Source organism: Sciurus carolinensis, chromosome 8, assembly GCF_902686445.1.
Source record: "Sciurus carolinensis chromosome 8, mSciCar1.2, whole genome shotgun sequence".
Classification (NCBI taxonomy): domain Eukaryota; kingdom Metazoa; phylum Chordata; class Mammalia; order Rodentia; family Sciuridae; genus Sciurus; species Sciurus carolinensis.
In genome coordinates this window covers 134,411,198-134,431,191 of record NC_062220.1, presented here as the reverse complement: position 1 = coordinate 134,431,191, position 19,994 = coordinate 134,411,198, and the positions used below count along the sequence as shown (strand labels likewise).

Below are 19,994 nucleotides of genomic sequence, written 5' to 3'. Positions count from 1 at the left end.
TTCAGTCCTTGGTACCTAATGAATAAATAAAAGCCTAAAAACCATGTGGAACTAAGTATTCACCATGTGGTCATCCATGGTGTCTCACTGTTCTAGGACCAAGTCCAAGTCCTACACAGAGGCCCTCACCCTCTGCTCACATGGCCCTGGCTTCCTCCAGAGCCTCGTTCTGAGAAGCAACTCTTTCCCCTCTCTCTCATGCCATCTTTGACTTCACTGAAAGAATCAAGCTCAATCTTTCATAAAGGCTGTTTACTGTGTCTGGATTCTCTAAACTTCCCTTCATTTCCTAAACTTTATCTGGTTTATTACTGATTGATTAATTGATTGAGATGGAGTACTTGCTCTGTTGCCTAGGCTGGCTTCCAACCTGGGCTCAAGTGACCCTCCGGCCTCAGTCTGCCAGGTAGCTGGGATTAAAGGTGTGTGCCTCCAAGCCTAGTTCTTGGCAATCTTTCAGATTTCATCTCAAATAAAATTTTGTTTCTACTAGGTCTTTCATTAGATTTTCATTGTGGCAAATTGTTTCTCCTTTCTACCACATATTACAACCCTAATCGTTTTGTAATTCTTTTTTTTTTTTAATTTATCCATCCATTTATTGGTTCATAGACATTTGGGTTTCCATTTTTTTAAACTTTTATCAATAGTGCTGCTAATAAATATTTGTGTATAAGGTTTTTTAATTTTTAATTTGTTCTAATTAGTTATACATGACTTTAGAATGCATGTATGCATTTTGATAAATCATACATAAATGGAGTATAATTACTCATTTTTCTGATTGTACATGTTGCAGGATCATACTGGTCATCAGTCATACATGCACATGAGGTAATAATGTCTGTTTCACTCCACTATCCTTCCTACCCCCATACCCTTGCCCCTCCCTTCACTCCCTTCTACCTAAAGTAACTCTATTCTTACCCAGCGCCCTGCCCAACTTATTGTGAATTAGCATCTACGTATTAGAGAAAACATTCGGCCTTTGGTTGTTTGGGTTTGGCTTATTTCACTTAGCATGCTATTCTCCACCTCCATCCATTTACCAGCAAATGCCATAATTTCATTCTTCTTTAAAGCTGAGTAATATTCCATTGTGTGTGTGTATATCTATCTATCTATCTATCTATCTATCTATCTATCTGTATGTATACATCATATTTTCTTTATCCATTCATCTGTTGAAGGACACCTAGGTTGGTTCCATCATTTTGTAATTTTACTTATTTATTTAGGTGCTGGTGATTGAATCCAGGGCCTTGTTCTTGCAGGCAAGTGGCCTACCACGGAGCTACATCCCCAGCCTGCAATTCTTTATTTAATGTCTGCCCTCTTTGCTAGACTTAATGAGGGCAGTGATCATGTTTATTATTTCATCATTGCATTCCCATTGCGGAGAATAGCACCTCATCCTAATAGGTGGCATCCAAATACCTGCTAAATAAATGAATGAAAGCAAGGCAAATTACAGCAAGGAAGAAACTCTATCCACAAAGAATCTCTGTGCAACAAGCAGTCACAAAAATGACTTGAGAAGAGACTGAGCCTTGGGGATGACGTCAGACATGATGTGATGCTTCATTCACCAGCTGGACAGGAACCCTCTCTCCCTGGCAAAAGGTTAAAAAGTCCAAGCTACTTAGAACATTGAGCTGCACAGGAGAAACAACAGGGAAAGGGGACTGAAGAAAGAAAGAAAAAAAATGAAAGAAAGAAGAAAGAAAGAAAGAAAAAAAATCCAGAAATTTAGAAAGAGGAAGATGAGAGAACAAAACAACAACAAAACTTAGTAGCAGTGAGAACAGCAGTAACTCAGATCTGAAGCAGGAATGGGGAGGTCTATAAGGAATAAGCCCTCTGCCCAAGAATGCAACAAGAAGATAGCTAGCCTTGTGCTGGTAGATTAAATAACTCTACTGGAGAAGCACGTGACTGAGGGTATTCCAACCGCAGCAGAGGCCCATGGTCTGGGACACATTTACTAACTGTGGGCTTTGGAAGGTCTCGCCCATGATCAAACCTTTGCTGGATGCACTATGTAAACCTCTGAGCCAGGGTGGCAGGACTCATCACTGAGCCAGCATACTAGAGCAAGGGCTGGAAAACTAGGGCCTGTGGGCCAAATACGGGTAGCAGCCTGTCTGAGCAGTTTCACTGGAACACAGTCATGCCTGTGCATTCGTGTGCTGTCTGCAGAAGCTTTCTCCAGGAGTTGTGATGACACTGTGGCCTGCAAAGCCTCAAACACTTTTATCTGGTCCTTCACAGAGAGCTTATCGTCCCTACTGCAGAATACGACAGTTGGCTCAGGGAGTCTACATAAGCAGCAGAATAGGGATTGGGAGTATTTCTGAAGCCACCTTGTGATAAGGAATCCATATTTTCCTAAATGAGAGGGTAGAAGCATTAAAAAAGCTAAGTTAACTACACTAAAAGAAGAAATAGCAGTTCCTATTTAACTTAAAGACAACGATCAAATTTTTGTGGCTGCTTCATCTGTGTTATACAAGATCAAGGTTCAGAGAGGTCAGTTCAGTGAAGTTTCAGCAAACTGCACTGCTTGGCAATGACCATGCTAAATCAGAGTGACTGGATTGAGCTTTATTTTGAGGGGGATCAAAGGGTGCCTCTCTCTTTAGAGAAATACCTCTTAAAAAGGCAAAAGGTTTCTTATGAACAAATGTGGTTGACAACCTTCACAATTAATGATAATACTAATTGCCACCATTTACTGAGTGCCTACTCTGTGTCAGGCACTCACTGCCCTGGGCTGCCACTTCTGTTATTTATAATTCTCATAAGAGGCAAGATAAGTTTTGTTCTTCCAATTCTCCAACTGAAGAAACCGAGGTTCCTCTAGGCTAGAGTGAAACCCAGCCACCAAGTGGTTAGATCAGGATTTCGACTTAATCGTGTAAGACTCAAAGGTCTGTGTTCCTTTTACAAGGCCACAGTACCTCTTCAACGACTGTTCACTTCATGATGGATAGTATTGAATTTCAAAATGAAAAGCTGCAGCGGCAGCTTTGGAAGACTGACTATAATCCCCTGACCCCCAAGCCACCACAGCACCTGGGGACAGATAAGAACAAGTGCCTGATGAAGAAGATCCAGGCAGAAAGGCCACACTGCAACGTGTACTCCTGGGCCCCGCACAAGAACTCCTTTCTCAACACAATTTCTGCAAAGTTGATATTCTCTGGTGAACAAAGTGTCTGGGGCATCAAGATTAGTTTCTTTTGAAATAATCTTGAAAAAACAGTATCTGGTGATTGGCCCTTTTCAATGTCCATGAGTTTTCAGAAAGCATTTAACTAGCTTTCCATGGAAGATGAGTTCAGCAGAAGATGATTTCTAAAGCAGGTGTAAGCACGTAAGGAACTCCAGAGCTTGATCTCTGGACAGAGGAGCAGTGGCTCTAATATTACATTGTCCTGCTTTGTAATGTGACCTTGGCAATTTGATTTCTATGTTAGGGTGTTTTTAAAAAATATACACTATTACAGAAGAGTTAGATATCGAAAAGGAAAGGGGACAACATGCTTTTCAGTCACTATTCACACTTTCAGTGTAATTTTTACATTAAAAGTACAATTGGAAGTATGTTATTTGCACCTGCAATTTAAACCTCAAGCATACAGAAAAATCACTGCTTAGGGTGTATCTGGAATAGTTTTTCTTTTTCGTATAAAGGAAAAACAACTCTTTTTTTATGTTTGTATTAACAAAATCAATGCTAGGGAAATGAAGATGTATGGTAAAGCTATTAAAGAGATACTGGTATGATTTATTACATTACTGATATCACTATTTTTAAATAATAAGTATCCTTGGCAAGTAACAATTTTGTGAATGTTCGTAATAGTAAATATTCACTATTATAGGTCTCTGCATCTAAGATGTCATCGATGCTAAGATGCATACCTTTAATATACACCATTATTTTATTTTATTTTATTTATAACTTAGAGAAAATGTTGCCAATTATAAGATACTGTTGCCTATAAAATACCTGCTTTTTAAAAAAATATTTATTTGATTGACTTTTTGATAAACATTATTTCTAAAAATATTAATTCGAAGATATTTAAGGTATATAATGTGATGTTTTGATACTCATCTACACAGTGAAGTGATATTTCTACATCTCATATAGTTATTGTCTCATATAGTTACAACTTTTAGTTGTGAGAAAATTTAAGATCTATTCTCAGCAATTTCAAGTATACAATGTATTGTTATTAACTACCACTGGCCCTTGTTGCCTCCCAGTTTTAAAGAGATGTTAAAATGTAGACTAAGAATTTGGAGGAAATACCACTATCTCAGGCAGGCTGATGATGACTAACATTTATTAAGCACATATAATACAATAAAAAACACTTGAAATCCATATTTTTATTTAATCCAGACAATTCCCATAAGGTAGGGAATCTTATTATACAAATTTCACAGTTAAAAATAACTTGACCACAGTCAGAAATTACAGAACTAGAGTTAGAACTCGAGTTTATCTGACTGCAGAGTCTGTTTTTTTTAATCATGATTTGATGCTATTGCCTTTCAATGTGAAAGTATATCTACTTGTAGATGACAACAGTAATTTGGGAGAAGACCACCTTGTTTTTTAATATGGTAAGTCATTTCAAAAATGGCAATAGGAATTAGGCCAACAACATGTTGTCACACATATTTCAATTATTTTTATACAAAGATAAACTCAGGAAATAGGCTCTGAGCAAGGGTTATCCCAAGAGAGGAAGACTAAGATGTCTCCTGGCATCTCTACCTGTTTTGCTGGGTGTCAAGGACTGTGTGGGACTTCAGTCATTACTACATCTATATATGGTGTAAAAACTAATGTGATGCTCTTGAATCATCAGAAAAGGGAGTTCCTTGTTGTTTATGTCCCATTCAAAATGTTGTAAAGGACAGAATCCATGTTATTATTCCAAAAGGATTTTGGTAAGAAAAACCCTTGTAAAAACCATCGGTGGGCACAGCCTGGCTGTAAGGTCCAACCTGGCTGTCCTTATCATGCATTCTCTTAAAAGATCAACCAAGGAGTCGCTGCTCTGGTCTCAGTGTTATGAGTAAAATTTCAGTTCATTTGTATTTCCCAAAATTTAAATTGCAAAAAAATAATTCTACACGAGTATAATTAGCTGTTCTTTAGTATGTGGTATGTGGCAATCACTGTGTTAAATATTTAATATATTTTATCTTATTGAAACCTGAAAATACCTATGATATATGCGCTGTTATTTCCACTTAGCAAATGAGAAAACTGAGGGTAAGAGAAGTTTAAAAATATGGTCCAAGATCACATAGCTAGCATCAATATGTCACATAGCTCCAGGAGGTATCATTCACATCCTAGACCACGTGAATACCTGCTGGTATGATGTTGCAGCCATACCTGGAGATCCTGCCAGCTGAGTATGGGTGAAGCCAAGATTCAAACCCAGGGTGCCTAATTCTGAAACTTATTCTTTACTGCTAATTCTCTGCTATGCACAGAGTAGTCCCCATCTGAGAATGCATTTTTATTTCTAATTTTTAAAAAGCTTAATTGCTTAATATGTAAAGCACAAAAAATTATAGACTATTATAACAGATACCTACAGTTAGATTTATCATTTTTTGTTTTATTTGTTTCAGATTTTTGTTCTTCAAACAAACAAACAAAGATGATATCTATTTTCCTTCCCTTCTCCTGAGTTTACTGTTCTGGAATTGTATTTTTTTATATCTATGCTATGCTTTATTAGTATTCATATCCTCTTAATAACATATAAAAGCACTTATATAACTTTCATAATGACATGAAGTACTGTATCTGTACTTCAATTTTTTTTGTTCTTTAGATACTCTATGTTGATTTTAGATCTATCCATGCTGATACATGTAGATCTTGTTCATTATTAACTGTGGTAAGAGTATGCCACGATTTATTTATCCATTTTCCTTTGAGTAAGAATTCGGTCATCCCCACCTTCTCTGGCTCCAACACACAGGGCTGCATCCTCTTCCACTGTACATACATAAACATTTCTCTGGGTCTACCATGAGAAATGAAACACCAGGTCACTCAGACTGCTCCTCAGCTTCACTAGCTGTGGCTGGTTGATCTCCCATAGAGGTTTGGTCAGTTTCGTTCCTACCAATGTGAGAAGTAGTCTTGTTTCCCTAGCAGCTTCTCCAAATTTATTATCTTCAGAATTAAAATCTTTTGTCAATCTGAGATATTTAAAATAGTTTTAACTTGGATTTCCCCAAACACTTATGAGAATGAACATTTCCCAATGCTTATTGTTCGTTTAGGTTTCCTCTTCAAAGAATTGTTTGATCAAATTCTGTACTCATTTTTTTTTTTTTTTTCTGTTGGCTGGTTGTTTTCTTCTTTTTAGTAAAGAAATTATAAAAGTTCTTTATAAATTCTGGACCAACACTCTGCTGGGTAGATGTTTTACCTACCTTCTCCTAGTCCATGACTTGTCTTTAAATTTTTGTGATTTATCTTTATTTTTTGTTATTATGTTTTAAAAATATTGTTTAGAACAAATTCTTCCCTATACTCATAAAGGCAATCTAAAGTAATAATATGCCAGTCCACTTAATTGCTTATGTATATTGATATAGCTCAGTTGGTAGAGTGCTTGCCTTGCAAGCACAAGGCCCTGGGTTCGATCCCCAGCATCACCAAAAAAATTAAAAAAAAAAAGATCTGGAAACTGAGAAATGAGTTCTAAATGTTTTAAGTTCTACTTTTTATTTTTGGGTATTTAGCAAGTTTGGAATTAATTTAGATGTATGGTATAGCTAGGAATCGAATTTTAGTCCTTATCATATAATTAGTAAAATGTATCAGTATGATTTAACAACCTTTCTCCATTTATCTACAAAGGCTTTTCTGTCTTACACTAAAATCTGACTCCCATGACTCTATTGTTAAATTTTTTTTCTCTGTGTTCTATTGGATACTAGTCTTTACCTGGACCAACACTTTACTAATTTAATTATTATGGTATAGATTTTGGTACAGTGATTCTTTTGTCTGAATTCTATTTCTTCACAATTGTTTTGGTTAGTTCTGGTCATATGAGTTTTAGCTTTACTCAGTCAAGTTCTGCAGAGTATTACTGAAGTCCATCCTAAGTCTTTTTAAAATATACAACTATTTCTGCTGAGTGCCACCCAAAATCAGTACGAATAAATTTGATCTATTTCCTTTGCAGTGAAAAAGACTAGCAAAACATTAGAACTCAAAAAAGAAATCTATCACCTCATTATCTATCAGTATAGAACCAATTAAATAAATGATTACATATCCATACACTGGATAAAGTGATGCCACCAAAACAATGAAAGATGACTAAGTAATATAAAAAATATCTCTGAGATATTATTAAGTGAAAAATCAAAGTATGGAACCACAGGCATATGTTAACTTGGGTGTGAAAATGAATATAGGAAGTATATACAGGGACTGGCATAAAGCTGAGTGACAGAGCACACACAAGACTATGGTTCAGTCCTTAGCATCCCTCCCCAAAAGCATATGTTCACATTCATTTGTATATTAATAAAAAACTATGGAAGGATACACAAGACATTAGTAAAAGTGATTACTGTGTATCTGGATGGGGTCAGGTAGGGGGATGAAAAATACATGGAGAGGATCAGGAATAAAAGAGGAAGATGCCCTTTCATTATATGTTTTTTTATATATATGGAAATTTAAAAATTTCCGTCTCCTGAGACAGGATCTCACCACGTTGCTTAGGCTGGACTTGAACTCTTGGGCTCAAACGATCCTCCCCCTCAGTCTCGTGAGTGCTGAGACCACAGGTGCACATCACTGTGCCCACTGTGTTTTTTTGATTTAAAAATCATGTGAATCTGTTACCTAATTAAAACAAATTAAGTGAATGTTCTAATTTTTCTCCTTGAATTTTGTTTTTTTCACGAACATCTTTTTAATGTTAGATAAACTTCATCCTTATCATATGTTCCTCTGTTGAAAGAAGTCAATGAAGCACTGGTAATGTAATACCAAGTATCATAGATCATCTTTGTAGGTCAAACGTTTTAGAAAAAAAGAAAACTACAATCTGAGAATCAAACTGGAACTTAGAAATCCTTATAGGATCAATTTGGAAACAAGGAAAGAAAAAATTAAAGTCTAAATTTAGAAAATTAGACAAAGAATTTTTCAAAAACTGATTTCAAACTTAAAAAAAATTAATTTAAAATTTATAAATATCTAGATAAAGGCAGGGTTATGAGCCACCTCATCCTGGCTTTGGAAGGCCAATTGTATACTCCTTTTCTCAAGTTCACATCTCGTGAACAGTACACTGATAGCTTAGAAGTGCCACAGTGGGAATATTTACACGGCGGGAACTGGTCAATGATACAAATCAGCAGCCCATTCCACCACCAAGAGTTTCATTTGTTAAATTTACTAGTTGGTAAATTTGTCGAATTCACAATTGGGTAAAGGCAACTTCAAGATATACTGAAGTTCAAAATCTACAACTGAAGAAGTGATTCCATGGTATTTTAGACAATTTTACAAACAATATTTTGGGGAATAATTTGATGGGTGATGTATTTTCTAATACAAAGTTTCTCCAAGGTTGCACTCTATGTGGGTCATACACAGTTTTGGAGTGCAGATTTAGAAGCTGCCTATTATGTTTTTTGATTTCCTTCTTCAAGTTGAAGTATAAATTAAAGTAATGGGTACTAATGTAAGGACGGGACACATATTACTCATAGTATGGAGAATGAATGTTTTTCAAATATTAGTATATAATGTCTTATATTTTCATGTTTGTTTATACTTATCTGTTCAAATTCCTTTAAATTAATAACATGAAAATGCAGTGGAAAGCAAACTTCTATGTTATATAAGAGCCCAGAAATATCTATAATAAATTCACATTGCTTGGCACACATGCAGCAGTTAAATAATAAATAATAGCTGGATGAAGGGCCAGGAGGGTCATTCAGTGGTAGAGCACTTGCCTAGTATCTACAAGGTCCTGAGTTCAACACCCAGAACCACCAAAAACAAAATAAAACCAAACAAACAATAACTGGATGATTTAACTGATAATCATATGGAGTGATTCTCAAAACAAAACAAAACAAAACAAAAACAACTCTTTACTCACCCAATTCAATACAGGTGATACCTAGTGACCAAACATCAACCTTCCCGTCATACTGTCCTTCATCCATAGCTAAGATCACTTCCGGAGCCATCCTGCCAAACAAAATGTGCAAAAGTCAAGTTGTAAATTAAAAAAAAAATATTTTTTATAAAGTGATTCAAGGAAGTAACAGTTCTTAAGGATATTTAATATTTTTTTATCTGATAGATTTCCTTATATAAATCATTTAAAAAAATAATATTCAAAATATAAGTATATTTAATGATCTACATGAAATGACATTGTTTTTAATAAATCCTGATTCCATACTTTACTATCAGTTTGATCATGGGTAAGTTATTTAACGTATCTGTACATTGGTTTATTCATCTATAAAATGGAAAGAATTCTAGTAGTTATAAAGATTCAAAGGATTAATATACATGAAATACAAAAAAATTATTTATTTACCTATGTATTTTTGGTCCTAGGAATTGAACCCAGGGGCACTCTATCACTGAGCTACGTCTTTAGCCTTTTAAATTTTTTATTTTGAGACAGGGTCTCACTAAATTGCCCAGGTTGCCCTTGAACTTAAGATCCTTCTGCCTCAGCTCCCAGCTAGTGGGATTAAAGGTCTGTGCCACTGTGCTTGGCAAACAAATAAATTACTTTAAACAATATGAAAAACATTTTATGGGAAAGTATCAAGCAAAGTCATTGCTATTCCAAAGATACTACAACTTATAAAACAAACAGGTCATGGTAATGGATGTCACATCACATGCTTGTCCTTAACACAGTTTCATTAGGGGCAGGGGTTGTATCATGTCGGGTATGCTCTGAGCAGAACTGTGTTCTATTACTAGGTATAAACAGTTGCTTAGTAAATGCTATCTGACTATAAGGGGAAAAATTTAAATGGCAACTGAATTTTTTAAGTGTTATGGTTTGGATATAAGGTGTCCCCCAAAAGCTCATGTATAAGACAATGAGAGAAGATTCAGGGGAGAAATGACTGGGTTATAAGAGTCTTAACCCAATCAGTGAATTAATCCCTGATGGGATTAACTGAGTGGTGACTGAAGGGGTAGCTTGTGGCTAGAGGAGGTGGGAATTGGGCGTGGCTTTGGGTATACATTTGTATCTGGCAGTGGAGTCTTTCTCTGTTTTCTGATCACCATGTGAGCTGCTTCTCTGTGCCACACTCTTCCGCCATGATGTCCTGCCTCACCTTGAGCCTCGAGGAATGGAGCTGGCTGTCCATGGATTTAGACCTTGGAAACCATGAGCCCCCAAATAGATCTCTCCTCTATAATCATGCTGGTCGGGTATTTTAGTCACAGCAGCGAAAAATTTGACCAAAACAGTAAGTAATTTTGCAGGGATATGTCATTCTCCAAGATATAATGAAATTCTAATGTGTCTATGAAATAAAAGAAAGGAATCTGGAATGGAATAGGGCAAAAACTTGGAGAGGGAATGCCATGCCAGGTGAAGCAACAAAGACCAGAACTGGGATTTCTTCCACTGGAAGGTAACACTTGCGCTTGGTGGTTAGCCAGAGAAGACTAAAGAAGTCTTCTTGTCCTTAGCTGGAGACTGGTCCAAGAGAAAGGTTAAAGTAAAAAAAACCCTCAAATGAAATAAAAAACCTGAGCTTGGTGGATGCACCGATAATCCTGCTCAGTTCACACATGGTGACATCAACCTCACTGGAACAATTTGTAGTGATTTCTATACTGAGAGTGTTTCTTTTTTTTGTAACTAAGTTTTCTAACCCTTTCAAATGAAATCTCCCTTTGGGGCACATGGGTAAGACAAAACAAAATGAAACAAAACCATTACTGGGTCTGGTGGCACCTGTCATCCCTGTTATTTGGGAGGCTGAGGCAAGAGAATTACAAGTTTGAGCTCAGCATTGGCAGCTTAATGAGACCCTGTTTCAAAATTAAAAACAAACAAACGAAGAAACGAACAACCCCAAAACCAATGCCAGGGAAAATGATGTCATGTTGCTAACTTACATACCAGTAAGGTGTGCCTACGAAGGAGTTGGCAGGAGAAGCCATTGAGGCAGATCCAAAATCAGCCAGTTTCACCTGTCCTGGTTCTGTTAGGAGAATATTTCCTGCTTTAATATCTCTACAGGAAAAAATAATAGGGTTAGAAAATTACTTTTCAATTTTGATTATGGAATAGGTCAGAGCATGCAATTAATAAGACAAAAAGTTTATTAAAAAAAATAACTTAGCCAGAAGGGGATTTAGCAATGACTGCATATTATAAGGGGCCCAGATTCCTGGGTATACTTGTGGATCGGTAGTCATTACTTAAAGGTGAGATATTCTTCAGAGGGATGGAGCACAGTAAGGAAAAGGCAGAGGTGGCAGATAAGGAAACCTCACCAGCTGCTGTACTTATAAAAGCATATTCTTAAATGCTAACTCCCGTCACCAACAGTATTCCTTGTGCTGGGAAGATTGGTGGTATTTGTAACTGTCTTTTTTTTGTCTCTCCCAAATTCCATGACTTTTTTGGGACCTAAATAAACCTGCAACGACTCTATTGACTACCTAACCAATAGTCCTCAGCTACACACATACCTTTTCTTTCTTGCCTGTGACCCTTTCTCTCTGCCTTTAATTGTAACTGCAACTCTAAGGCATTTGAGGGTACATGTTATATAGAGGGTGTTATTTAAAAAATAACACCATACAGTAAAAAGAAGACCCTGAAAGATCAAAACAAACAAGGATTAGGGGTTAGGAAATTGCATTTCTCTTGTATTACTACAATGAATCTCAAGTGGTCACTACTAAAAATATTAGATGTTTTATGCAGCAAAAAGTTTTTAAAATATGATTTAAAAAAATCATTCTTCAGTATGATAATTTAGAATGAGAAGATGTGGATGTACTCCTCCTCCTCCTTTTTTTTTTTTTTTTTTTTTTTTTTTTAAAGACATGAGGTGCAATGAATACTAGGAACCAAGAGTTGTAAGTTGATGGGTCGTGGAAAGATAAAACAGAAAATGAGGAAAACTTATGTCATGTTGAAAATGATCAGGTTTGAATGTTTCCAAAACAACTTTTATAAAAACGTCCCGTGTAAATTCAGTTACCTTCCTCATGATGACTTTAGGCATTGGCAGAGAGAACTAAAAAAAAAAGCATCATTTATTTCTCTTTATAACAGAAAAATACCTTTTCTCTCTTATTTTCAATTAAAAGTCTGAACTGCCTCAAATAAAAATAACAAAAATCTGAGATATGGTCTTCATTTTAAAATTTAAAGCACATTCTTTAATTTTTTGTGTGTTTTCAACTTCTTTTACACAGTAAAGAAGATAATGTATTATACAGAATAAACAGTAAATCAATGTGTAGATTCAAGGTAATAATGACACTCCCAAAACTGAACTTTAGGTTTCAATAACAGCAGCAAAATTGTCATAAGTAAGTGAACATTCAGTAATGAAATCTTGGTACCAAATAAACACATTTGAAAGAAAAGTTGTAAACACCATAGATATCATGGTTAATGTGTTTAGTCAATATTTATCAGACATGATTAGGTACATTCTTTGTCTATTTATTTATTTATTCAGTGGTGCTGGGGTGGAACCCAGGCCTCACTCATGCTAGGGAAGTACTCTGCCACTGAGCCACACCTCCAGCCCATCTTTATAAATACGCCACATTCCAGGCGAATTTGCTGCACCAGTCTTAAGTTCTGCTTTCGCAGTGCTAGTAACTGGTGATGGTTCCCTTAGGGGGACCGAAACAGAAGCAAAAGGGGGAACTATGACCTAATAGTTTCACTTCTTCCTAGTAAATGCCAAGTGTTTCCTTTTGTTTGTGAGCCAAGTCAGATCCTTTATATCTAGTGAATGTTCCACTACTTCCACTATTCAGTATAGTAACTGCCAGGAGCTCTTTACTGAGGGAAGCAAAGTTTGGTAACAACATCATTCTTTAGGAGTGGTTTGTAGAGAGAGAAGAGTAGGGTTATGGAATATATGATAGGGGCTGGGGTGTAGGTCAGTGGTAGAACACTTGCTTAGCATGCATGAGGCTTCTAATCAATCCCCAGCACAGGGGAAAAAAAAGAAAAGAAAGAAAAGAAAAGAAAAAAGAAAAAAAGAAAAGAAGGAAGGAAGGAAAGAAAGAGAAAGAGAAAGGAAGGAAGGAAGAAAGGAAAGGAAAGGAAAGGAAATAAAATAGACAATAGAAGCCCAGGATGATTGCATTAGGAGTTAGAAATCTGAGTTTCAGTCCTTATTCTATTACCTAAATGCTATGAAGTTATGAGCAAGTTATTGAAATCTTTCTGAGTCCCCATCTCTGCCTCCATTGAAATGAAGATTATATCTTTCTAAGTTCATATCTACATGGACTATAGAAATGAAAAATATTTTAAGGTGATGAAACAGCATCTATTTATTCTAAGAGTAACCTGTCATTTACAATAGGAAAGGCAGAAGGAACTCAGCCAAGAAATAAATATATACCAGAAAGGTTAATTTTCTTTTCTTCTTGACACAACATTCAAAGGTCACTGGACCCTTCATCAAATTTCCCTGTAAATTAACACTCAGCCTGGAAGACAGCTACCCACAGAGCAGAGAAGACAAAGGTGTGGATATACGGGAGAGACTAGGAGATGCGAGCTAAATTCTGGCAACCTTATTCCTTCCATTTTTTTGCTTCCCATAAATCCTTAGGCACCCTAAAAATTGGAACATGCACTAATTTTCAAGGTTTCTGGAACAGACAGAGTCCTGTAGCTGCAGTGAAAACGGAAGTGATCTCTAATCTTACCTATGAATCAATGCATGAGAATGTAGGTAGGCTAGTCCCTGCAAGGCACCATGAGTAACGGCAGCGATCTCCACTTCCTGAAGTGGTTTCTTATGAACTGAGGAAGGAGGGAAAAAAGGTCAGAAGTAATGACCAGTCTCATTGCTCTTTTCATTATCTTATACAGCTATACCAGACTGAATTAGCTACTTTCCCAAATGACAATTTGGGAACACATTTACCTAAATATAGACAATGTGTATATTTTCTCTAGAAAAGCAATAAATGATCAGATAACAGGAAAACCAAGTGCATAAAAACAAAACCCAACTCTTCAAGACAAAATAAAACAAACAAAGCCTGATATTCATTAAGTGATGCATTGTTAATTTACTTGTCAGTTGCAAATCAACATCACATTGATTCCAACTACCCAGGCTCACATTTATCAGTACCTTCTTACATTTTAAATGCCTGGAATGATCCAGGTCATATTATTCCCCTCTGCCACAAAGCCATCTATAATTACCCCCTCAAACTACAGATTTGCATTATTTGTGAAAGCAGTTAATAAGCAATTTCTATCCAGAGATAAAGAATGATAAAAGACATTTTTTAAATGTAAATTTTTAACACAGCCTCCAGTTATAATAGCATTTCCAGAGGAGAACTGGGTCACTTGCAATGCTGGAAAGGGTTAAATATAATTTGGTAACACCTATCTCTCTTTAATACATACACAGGAATTTAGTGTTTTTAGCTACACACACTGTATCACATTAACCAAACATTTAAGTAGTGCCTTCCCTGGATGGGCCATGAACTAAACAGCAGGAAAGCTGCCACTGTTACTCAGACACTTTGAGTGATGCTACAGAGATGAAGTTTGCACAGCTTATCCACACGACCCTTAGGGTTAAGTCACTATCTAATCACAAACTGCACTTAAATGTAGGAGGAGATAACATTCTGCTTAAGGTGAAACAGAGGAGGGTCTAGTGCTTTTATTCTCACCTTCTAACAAATCAGATGCTGAGCCTAAGCAATATTCCATCACCAACTGTAACAGATTAAAAAAAAAAAAAAAAAAACAGACAATAAGTGTTCAGAAGTAACTGCTTATTAACCAAACACCCAACCAACCAACTGAGAAACTCAGAATAGTACTAGGTGAATAAATATCTGACTCACCTGAACCTGTATCACTCCGGTTGTCTGACATTAATTGATTTTTATTGTTTTCGACATCTCAGTTTTTGTTACTACTTACTTCATTGGCCTAAGACTGTAAGGGGCTGGATATGGAAATATTCACTGTCAATGGTCAAGATGAGAATGGCAATTTATTTATTTGCCAATTTCCACACCAACTTATTTTTAAGAGGATTTAAAATGGCTAGGTTGTATTACAAATTAAAATTTGTCACTTAGAAAGTATTAAAAATTACGTGAGCCAGTAAAACCTATACTGGGAAATAATAGCTGAAATACCTACATAAGGACCTGCGTTCAAGGCCCAGCACCAAAACCAACCAACCAATCCCCCAAATCCAGTAAGTAGTGACACCTTCTCTTCACATTTTAAAAAGTTCTACATGAGAAACACACCTTGGGTGGAGCTCAGGGATGGAGTGCTTGCATGGCATGTGTGAGGCCATGGGTCTGCTACCCAGCACTGGGGGTTCTGGGGGATGTGGCCTGCTGTCATTACCTTGAATCCCTGAGAGAGATGGGATGTTTTAATTTGTGTCTGGAGACATTTCTATTAAAAAACCAGGGATATTTCTTGACACTCTTGGGACAGTTTCTTAAATCAAAAATAAGGAAACATTTTTTTACTCTTTTAGATATTTTAGGTGTCCAAGACAGCTGATTTGTAGCCAATGTCAAAACTATGAATGCTCAGGGACCAATCTCCACACATATACATGCAAGCACACACACTCCCAATAATTAACATTGTGTTATTTTAAAAACCGGCACAAACTCATTATGAAATATAAATTTCCTATAATCTACTAGACATAACAATACCTATAAGGCCTACCCCTCCCCCTTCTTGGAACCACACCTCGGCAATATGGAGCATATCCTGCTTCTGTTCCGGAGTGTCAGTTTCCCCACCGGCGCGGCCCCGCACCCAATCACTCTCCACCGCCTTGCCTCAATCCCCTAGCGACAAAGCTTGCCGAATCACCTACCGCCCCGACCCATACCCTGCCTATGAGACTTCTCTCCACTCTATAAAAGTGGAATAAAGCGGAACTTCTCCGGTGGACGGACAGTGGGTGTCACCTCATTCTTTCAATATCAACTTACTGGTTCTTTTCATTTTTCAACAAATTAATATGAAAACATATTTATATGTTTTCCATATAAATTATCCACCTTGCATTACTGCAATAATTTAGAATATTACAAGAAGTTTAGAAACTTGATTATGGTTCTCTGCTTGACATAAACAATAGATGCAAAAACATTTGTTTTACTTTGTATTGAGAAATTAAAGATTGCACATAAGTAAAGATTATAATGAACACTATCCTATGTGTCTCATTTTTTTCTTTAATCATCAGATGGAAATTTTTAAAAATTGTGTCACATAATTTTCTAATTTTTTTGAACTGAGTAACTGGATACACATACACAACTTCCTTAAACTGAATATACAAAATAGGAATACTGGTGATCCTTGACTTACAAGAGGGTCATGTCCTGATAAACTCATTGTAAGTTGAAAATACTGTAAGTCACAATGCATTTAATACATCTAACTTACTGAACACTATAGCTTAATAATGCTATACTGTAGTCTCCCTTTATCCACAGGTTTGCTTTCTGCTGTTTCAGTTACTCAAGTCAACTGGGGTCCAGAAATACTAAATGGAAAATTCTAAAACTAAACAATTCATCAGTTTAAAACTGTGCATCACTCTGAGTAGCAATGTGAAATCTCTCATTGTATGGTTCCCTCCAGAAGTTCAACCATCCCTTTGGTCAGAGTATCCATCCTGTATATATTACCCAACCATTAGTCACTTAATAGCCATCCTGCTTATCAGATCAACTGTCACAATATCACAGTACTAATGTTCAAGTAATTTTCCCAAGTAATTCTATCTTACTCAATAATGAATCCCAAAGTATAAAAGTTGTGATGCTGGCAATTTTATTGCAATATACTTTTGTAATTGCTTTCTTTATTAGTTATTGTTTTAAATCTCTTATTGTGCCTGATTTATGAATTTGAGCTAACTTATAAATTAAACATTTACTCTGCCTGATCAAAATCCCTTTCCATACTCCTTCAAGTCAGCAGAGGTACAAGAAACACCATAATACTATCTGTGTTTCAGGCATCTACTGGGGGTTTTGGAACATATTCCCCATGGATAACAGGGAACTACCATACTACACAGAATACTGGTTGTTTACCCTTGTGATCATGAGGCTGACAGGGAGATGCAGCTTGCTGCCATTGCCCTGCATTGTAAGAAAGTACTGTATTGCATACTACCTGCCCTGGGAAAAGACAAAAATTCAAAATTCAGAGTGTGGTTTCTACTGAATGTGTACTGGGTTTGCACATTGTAAACTCAAAAAATCTTAAGTCAAACCATTGTATGTCAAGTACAATCTACACAACTGTAAAGCTGAATAGAATGAATAAGTAGGTTTAGTGTTTATACTTTTTAAATTCTACTTTAAAAACCTCAGCATTTTTTCCACAAATATTTGTTTCCCTGTTGTTCTATAACACAGGGGCACCCAGCATGGATGCATGCTCCTTACATTAGGCAGCTCTAGCTATTTTGCCTTATATTATTAGGTCTGCTTTCTAGCTTCCCTGACGTCTTCCTTATGGGTAAATTATTCTTATGCCTGTTTGCATACATGTTTCTAGCAGCTCAGTTCCTAAGAGGTCATTTTTATAAAATTTATTATTATTATTATTATTATTATTATTATTATTATTAGGTTACTGGGGATTGAACCCATGGGTGCTTTACCACAGCCCAGCCCTTTTTATGTTTTAGTTTGAGGTAGGGTCTTGCTACGTTACCCAGGCTGGCCTTGAACTTGCAGTCCTGCCTCAGCCTCCCAAGTCTCCAGGATTATAGACATGTACCACCGTACCTGGCCCTAAAAGCACCTTCTAATTAGTCCATCCAATCAGTTGCAGACAGAAACCAGGTAACCAAGCTTATTAGCACGCTACATAAACTAAAAGTAAACAGGTTTTGAACAAGAGCTCACAGGATTTTCTGAAGATTTCAAACTTGAATTTTGTGACATTTATTCTATGTGATTTAAGTTCATTTCTAGACTACTTCAAGTTTGCTGAGGTTGCCAGAGAATAACTGATTTCCAGATAAGAAGATGCTCCTTTGGTTAATTTCTTCTGTTCAAGATGGGAGTGATAGTTCTAGATATCTTAAAGATTGCTTGAACAGAAATGTTTAAGTGTATGGCTTGGGAACAAAGATTCCATTCCATTCCTTAATTGGAGATCATGTACAGGAAAGGTCTCAGTACATGCTAAGAGCTCAATAAATGATAGTTGAATTGGGTTTTGAGTGAGGATGTGAAATCTGATAAAGTACCAAGTTCAACATTTTCATGTTCTAAACAGTGCCTAATGTGCCTTAAAAACAGAAATACAATCATATCAAAACATATTAAGAGTGGAACGACAGACTGTTTCACTGTAATCATTTAGTAGGTTCTGTTTAGTAAACATTACAGAGTCATTACAATGGCAAGTTTCAGTTTTGTAGTGAGTTGGAGTGAGGGATAAGAAATGGCAGCGATAAAGATCTAGGATGAGGGGCTGCAGCTGTAGCTCAGTGGTAGAGCACTTGTGTGAGGCACTGGGTTTGATCCTCGGCACCGCATAGAAAATAAAAAATAAATAAATAAAAGATTCTAGGATGAGAATAAAAGACCTCACATTTTGCTTTCACAAATAACTCATTATAAGATAATGTCAACTTTTCACCCTCTCTTTGTGGAGTGCCTATAGAATGAAACTTCCAAGAGGATGGAGATCATAAGACCCACTCAAAAGTGTTAATGACAGTAAAATGGGACAGAAATGGGAATGAAAATTTTACAGTTCAAATAAATAGAAAAATATTTATCAGAAAAAAGAAAGATAACAGAGATTTTTGTGACTCACCCAAGCAGTGTGCTCTTTCAAATAACACCCTTTGTACTCAATGGTATTAGGATGCTTCAACTGTCGTAAAAATTTAACTTCTTTAAGAATATCTTGCCATTTCTATTGAAGTCAGAAAAGACACATTTTGGTTTTTAAGCTAAAATAGTATTTTATTATCAAGCATATATACAATATTATTTTTATTATTTGAAATGGACATAAGGTAAATGTTAAGTAAGTGAAGAAACTATGTAAGCTTGTGTTATTTCTCCAGTTTGAGTACATATAAATACAAATCTATTATTGAGTGTATTACAAAGAAGCCATTACACACCTGTGTTCTATTTTGGAAAACAGTTGATTGAGCTGGAATATTAGAAACTCTTATATACTTCATAAGCAGGAGGGGGAAGAAGAATGGAGGTAAATGTTTAGAGAATTATATTAACTTTTTTTGATAAGCCTTATTTTAAAAATTGACATATAATAATTGCATGCATTTTTAGGATACAGTATTATGTTTTGATACATATATACAAAATGTAATTATCCAATCAGGGTATCTAGCATAGCCATCATCTAAAACATTTATCATTTCTTAATGATGAGAACATCCAGAATCTTTTTTCTAGTTATTTTGAAATACACACTACAATATTGTTAACTATAGTAACCCTACTGTGCATAGAACACCAGAACTTGGGCTGGGGAGATAGCTCAGTTGGTTGAGTGCTTGCCTTGCAAGCACAAGGCCCTGGGTTCAATCCCCAGCACCGCCAAAAAAAAAAAAAAAAAAAAAAAAAAGAACACCAGAACTTATAATTTTGTTAACTTCAGACTTCCTATGTCCGTCTAGGCATACAACTG

The 19,994-nt window shown here is 36.1% G+C and overlaps 1 protein-coding gene across 5 annotated transcripts in view; it reads right to left on the bottom strand.

Annotated features, from left to right (window-relative positions):
* Positions 1 to 19,994, bottom strand: part of Taok3 (TAO kinase 3) — a 170,605-nt gene that overhangs the window by 56,939 nt on the left and 93,672 nt on the right. For all 5 annotated transcript variants that reach the window (XM_047560814.1, XM_047560812.1, XM_047560815.1 and 2 more), the window contains 5 exons: positions 19,146 to 19,247; positions 14,981 to 15,026; positions 13,988 to 14,084; positions 11,196 to 11,309; positions 9,186 to 9,277 (listed from right to left, as the gene is read on the bottom strand). In XM_047560814.1, the coding sequence (XP_047416770.1) occupies positions 9,186 to 9,277; positions 11,196 to 11,309; positions 13,988 to 14,084; positions 14,981 to 15,026; positions 19,146 to 19,247 (451 nt within the window). The remainder of the gene's footprint in view (positions 1 to 9,185; positions 9,278 to 11,195; positions 11,310 to 13,987; positions 14,085 to 14,980; positions 15,027 to 19,145; positions 19,248 to 19,994) is intronic.